This window comes from Lolium rigidum, chromosome 5, assembly GCF_022539505.1.
Source record: "Lolium rigidum isolate FL_2022 chromosome 5, APGP_CSIRO_Lrig_0.1, whole genome shotgun sequence".
Taxonomy (NCBI): domain Eukaryota; kingdom Viridiplantae; phylum Streptophyta; class Magnoliopsida; order Poales; family Poaceae; genus Lolium; species Lolium rigidum.
The window spans coordinates 211,450,628-211,456,654 of NC_061512.1; the positions used below are offsets into that span (position 1 = coordinate 211,450,628).

Below are 6,027 nucleotides of genomic sequence, written 5' to 3' on the forward strand. Positions count from 1 at the left end.
ACTAGTGCTTCCATCGACAACATTGTAACATATACCTCCCTGGCCTCCAAATCCTCGATAGCAACCCATGAAACGCCCAATTGACCTTGCCGCTAAGACCTAATGCACATAATCTCGAAGAATGACATTACTTTCTCATCTAGACCATTTGAATCCATGAACATGAGATTGTGCTCTTGTTCCAGCCTCTTGAGAATATCTTCCGATGCCACCCACCTCTCCTCAATCCCATCCGTCTTCCGCAACACTCCTCTCCACATGAGTCTTACTGTATTGAAATTGTTGTTCACTATTGTCGTATTGAAATTTTTAGGGGTTTTCTTGAAGTTCTCATACTGTTAGGTGGAAATTATGGCCGGTGAACACATCAGTTTTGTGATTATTTAACTAGTTGTTAAAAATTATCCCAAAAGGGAAAATACGGGCCAAACAAACACTCAAATAGACAATACTGATTGGTACAAACTAGGATTATCGCAATCCATTTGCAATGCAAACACTCTCCTAATACAGATGACTAGTTAATGGAAAACAGTGAATAGTAGATGTTCAAGTATAAATGTATAGCTCGTATTTTCTCACCATCTGGAACTACTTTTGGATAAGCTAATTGCCGTACCAGTTCATGAAAAAAGACCGATTGAAAAAGGAGGACGATGCAACAAGCTGCTCTGGTCTCGGCGACAGTGACATTAATCTCTATTTTCCATTTTATCTTCGGACTAATAATGTAGGCGCAACAAGCGTCACGGGCTCATGCTATAAAACAGGTCGATCAGGCTGCCACAACTCGCACACCATTATTTCCTTTAGTAAACTCACTTGTTTTTATGTTAAAACAAGTGGGTTTACTAAAGAAAATAAGATTATAATTGGGCCAATAGAGAATCAGTAGACATTTCAACCAGGAAATGGAACACTGACAGCGTTTAGTGTATCCGGGGGAGGGGGGGGGGGGGGGCATTTCCCCCTCCCTATATTTGGATCAATTTGTGAAGTTCTTTTTTGGAAACGTCTTATGACATGGTGCATAAGGCTGGAAATCCAGGCCCAATGTCCCAGGCGCTGGTGACCGAGAGATGCGGCGCCTAAATCATTCATGTGGCCAGCCGCACAGCGCATCGACTCCGTCCGCGCGCGTGCTGCCCAAGTGTAGGACGACCGGTGGCCGGAGATGCAGCACCCAACTTCTCAGACAAGGCCACGCCCATGTTCCCCGGCCGCATCGCTGGCGGGTAGTTCATGGTGTCGCCGTCTGGTACTTCATGGCATTGCCGGCGGGTGGTCCATAGGGGGGAGGTGGGGGAATGTTAGGGTTCGACCGGGAATAAAAATAATGTGGTGAGGCACGATGGGCTGTATTGGGCCGGCGATCTCTTCGGCCTGCTAGAGATTTTGCCTCCGGACGTGATAAGTAGAATTTCTACTTGCGCTCTTTTATGTACGAGTAGAAAACGGTAACATCCATCGGATTGACCAAAACGAACCGATCTGGTTCATTTGGAGGTACCACAAAACATCTCAATAAAAATATTAGTGGCGTGTAAACAGAATGCCACACTACTATGAATTGGGTAGGCTTGTAGGGTCCACTTTCCAGTGGTGTGGCACTTATTCGGCCACACCACTGGTACGTCGATACAAGTGGCGCACCAAAATGTGTTACGCGACCAATATTACATGTCCCGTGTACAAAATTTAACACACCACGTACATGGTGACCCCTATTAGCAATTTTCTACTATTGGGAAGAGAGATAGAGAGCCGAAAAGAAGGGCTGGGGTCACTCTTACGAGAGCGGCTCCTCCCTCTACTTCTCCCTCTTGAGAGTGGACTCTAGCTCTCCGCCACCACCCCTTCTCTTTCTTTGCTCTGGCAGCTTTGGCGTCCGCCGTGCAGATGGAGTTGGTGGCTGGCTTTCCTTTGGTAGAATTTGATTTAGGTGGTTTCCCCTTGTGTATTTCGTGCGTTATGCCATAGTTCGGCTTTATACCGTTATGGCTCTGCTCGTGATCGTCATCGCACGCCACTGTGGGTCGCTGGGCCGGTCCCTTCCCGGCCTCCGTGGAGGTGGTGGCTGCGGGGGCTAGGCTTGATGAATCTCTTGTCAATAAGCATGTTGGTGCTTCAGATCTTTGTCGATTTGTCTCCTCTGGTTGCCATGGTGGCGAAGGGAGGAGGGAATCCTCAAGATCGGTGGTACCGTGTTGTTGTGTTGTTTGAAGATCCGCAGGAAATCAGGCGGTGCTTTATCATCCTAGTCAACAAGCTTCGATTTCCAAGGAGGATTTAAGGCCTGGCGTTCTTGAGATTGCAGTCGAGGGTGCTCATCAGCAACAACGATTCCATGCAAGCTACGCAACCCATGACGGCGGTCGAAGGGCGGCCTTTTCCGGAGGCTATGCCGCCCGCTGCTCTGGTCGACATGCGGTCTTCCCACTGCTGTTGCTCCTTCTGGTCGAATGGCGACCCCTCTTTTTCCTCCCGGCCTCTGTGCCTAGTGGGAGACAATGCCTCTTCCTCACGGTGTCTATGGTGTTCTGCCATGGAAGTTTCGTCGTCTTGAGCGGTGTAGTACCTGGCGGCGGCGAGGTGCCCGTGCGGGAGTTGATTTGGACTCGACCAATTTCTTCGTTAGGTTGTCCGGGTCCTCTTTGCAGAAGTCAAGGACTGATATGTAATTTTCTGTATCCTTTGGATCTCTTTGTAAGATGTACCGATCTTATCTTAATATAAGGGTTGTCGGGGTCCTTCGGGCCCTTCTTCTGTTCAAAAAAAAAACTGAAAAGAAGGGCCAAAAAGTCAGTGGTGGCAAATGCATCTAGGAATAGGTTATGTCAAAGAATGGTGGTGAGGGAAATACAGAGGTGACATGCAAGGACAAGTAGATGGAGAGCGCGGTGAAGTCAAAGTTGATGAAGAGAAAGTGATATGAAAAAATCAGTTGGAAACACATGAGATAGGGATAATGAAGTGTTGATCAGCCATGACTTTATGGAAGAGCGTTTATCAACCACAGAGTTAGGGAAGGAGATAAAGACATAGAAGAGGAGAAAATGAAGATGAAAATGTTCCCTCTAATATGCTACTTATCGTTATGTCATTGTAATTAAGGTGTCACTGGACCATTTAAAAATGTAATGTTGTTGACATAGTGGCAAAACAACCTCTAATATTTTGGTAACTATGCCGTATTGAAATTTTAGCGGGTTACCGTGAAGCGGGAAGTTCTCTACATGTTAGGTGCAAATTTTGTGTGTTCATTTAACTGGTTGTGAGCAATTAGCCTAAGAAGGACAATGCGACCAAACAAACACTAAAATAGACAATAGTGAGTGGTACAAACTAGGATTATCATAATGCATTTGCAATGCAAACACACTCCCAATATAGATGACTAGTTAGTCCAATTATGAAAAATCAGGCTGATTGAAAAAGGAGGGCGATGCACTTGCATTTGGACATGATAAAACAGTGGTCAAATACATAACCGAAAAATGCGAAATGGGCATACACACATTCACGGGTGAACAGGCATGAAACTTCACTTATAGAGCTTATATATGCAATCAATGTAGGTTCAGTTTGGTGTAAACTTGGTCAATATCTGTGTGGATGAAATACATATCCGATATTCTCAAACGGAGCGCTAAGCAAAGAGTTTTCGAAAAAATGGAGGGCAAAACCAAACTCACATATCCGAATTAGTGCAAAACTCACGCGGCCTAATTAAGATACAAAAGACAGAGTAGAGCGATCATCAATGCCTGCTCCTCGGCCGCAGGTTGTACTTCCGGCTGATGGACGTCGTGATGGAGTTCTCGGCGACCTCTTCCGGCAAGGCGTTGTTGTTGTACCTCCGGCGAATCGTCTCCGGCAAGGCGTAGTTGGGGTCGCCTTTGCTGTCCGCCTCGTCTGTCAGCTCGTCGAACACCCACGAGTAGTTCCCTAGGCTCTCATCGCTCTCTGAACCGTACGGGAGCATCCTGTCGCCCGCGTTCTCCTCCAGCGTCCGGACTTTCTCCACCAGTGTTTGCAGCAGCCGATGGTTCAGTACCTCGTAGTCCCTGAGATAATTCAACAGATTAGAGATCGCGACAACATTAGCATTGCAAGAAACGATAAACAAGATTCAAATGTATAGGTGTGCGATCTGGAAGTTTATTGGTTTTTTCTCACCTGAATGTGAATATGGAGTGCAGTATCTGAATAGTTGCAGCGGCGAGGAACGCCATTCTGACCAAGAACACCTTGGACAGGACCCAGTACTGGTTGTCGAAGTCCCCTGCTCCGATCTTGATCAGGCCCATCTCTAACAGAAGCGTGATGCACAAACCTGACGGAACAAACATTTAATAACTGAACAAGATGCAACATAGATGTTGTACGTAGTACTGTAGTAGAGATGTGAAAGAATTTTTTTCTTACCGAAGTAAAGTTGGCCCCTGATGCTGAATGTCTGCTTGGCGCTGGTGAGCATGTAGATGAGGAACACGATGCAGCAGTAGAAGAAGAAGGCCTTGATGAAGCGAGACTCGGCGAGAATTGCGTTGTGGAGGATGTAAAGCTTGTCTAGCGCGGCGAAGATGTTGGCCTGCTTTGCTCTGAACTCTTCCTGCAGTCACAGAAAAGTTCAGTTATCTATACTACTAGTACAGTTGAAGACTTAAATCCTTGAATTATGTAACCAAATGAATTTAAATCATGAGAAAATTATAATAACCTGGGCTTCCAGTATGGAGTGTGAATTTTGGATGAGATGATCATGTGCTTCCCGGATCTGTTCCTGCTTGGACAGCAACTCTTCCTGCTGACGCTGCCCAAACTGTGCAAGTTTCTCCATCGTTTCCCTACAATTGTTTGTTCAGATAAGAAATCAGCATAATTTTCAGTCAAAGGATGAGAACTGCAGACTTAAATAGAAAAACATTCGCAAATTAGATTAGAGATGCAGTACCTGCTCTCCTCGAGAGCTTGCGACTGAAAGCTGTAGAGACTATTCAGTCCTTCCATGGCCTTATTCTGTCCATCCAACAGCTGCGCCTGATTCTCGAGCGATCTTCCCGTCACACTCCCAATCTCATCAGCTGTGCCCTGCAGATCCTGCATCTTGGACGACATGGAATCCCCGACACTCCGTATCTCTTTCTGAATATCAACGGCTTCGTCTTTCAGCTTATCCATGCCGCTCCCGAGGCTCGCGTACGACTCCTGGATGCGCTCCATGCCGGCGTCGATCTTCTCCCTCATCTCGGCCTGCCCTTCCTTCAGCGTCGCCTGCGAGGCGGCGATCTCCTTGGACTGATCAGAGATGGCTTTGGAGTGGGCCAGCACGTCGTCGATCTGCGTCGCGACGTCCTTCGACGTCTCGGCGAGGCGGTCTGTCTGCGCCTCGATCGACGTGAGCGTTTCCTGCAGTTTAACAGACTCGTTGATGATCTGCTCGGACCTGTCCTCGATCACCTCCAGCTTCTCCTCGGCGGACTTGGAGGACCTGGTGAGGTCGTTTACCAGCCGCTCGGTGCTGTGTTTGAAGGCCTCGGCCTGCAGTTGGTGGCACAGGGTGTTGGTCTCGAGGAAGAACTCGAGGAACACCTTGCTCTCGGAGTCGCTGAGCCGCTTGCGGCAGTGCACCATCCCGGAGCTGGCGGTGCAGGACGGGAAGGCCGGGCGACCGGAATCCTCCTGGTAGCAGCTGCTGAGGTGCCAGGCCAGGCGCGCCTGCCGCTCCTTGTCGGCCATGATCTCGCCGCAGCTGGCGAAGAGGTTCCGGTACGCCTCGTGCCAGCAGTTCTTGGGGCCCGCGAGCTTGTTCCGCGCGTTCTCCAGCAGCTTCAGCCCTCGTGGGTTGGTGGTGCCGTCCATGGAGAAGTCCGCCACCGCGCCGTCGAGCTCCATCACCGGGGGCCGGGCGTTGTTCGCCGTCCCTGAGGACGAGGACGACGACGAGAAAATGCTCCATGAGAAGCTCTGCCTGGGGCATAGACAGGCTACGATCAGCAACAGTAGCCACGCGCTTCTTCTCAT

At 48.7% G+C, this 6,027-nt stretch overlaps 1 protein-coding gene across 1 annotated transcript; it reads right to left on the reverse strand.

Moving 5' to 3' along the window:
- Positions 1–3,634: 3,634 nt before the first annotated feature.
- On the reverse strand, positions 3,635–6,027 carry LOC124657031 (protein GAMETE EXPRESSED 1-like). Its single transcript, XM_047195662.1, has 5 exons — positions 4,958–6,027; positions 4,724–4,850; positions 4,429–4,615; positions 4,180–4,336; positions 3,635–4,067 (listed from the first exon to the last, which is right to left on the reverse strand). The coding sequence occupies exons 1-5, from the start codon at positions 6,025–6,027 to the stop codon at positions 3,761–3,763; spliced, it is 1,848 nt and encodes a 615-aa protein (XP_047051618.1). The 3' UTR covers positions 3,635–3,760.

Excerpts from the sequence above, each read along its gene's own strand:
- LOC124657031 (XM_047195662.1), bottom strand. The coding sequence starts at position 6,027 with ATGAGAAGAAGCGCGTGGCTACTGTTGCTGATCGTAGCCTGTCTATGC. Across the intron at positions 4,851-4,957 it reads CAAGCTCTCGAGGAGAGCAG|GGAAACGATGGAGAAACTTG; the intron begins GTACTGCATCTC and ends AAACAATTGTAG. Across the intron at positions 4,616-4,723 it reads ACTCCATACTGGAAGCCCAG|GAAGAGTTCAGAGCAAAGCA; the intron begins GTTATTATAATT and ends CTGTGACTGCAG.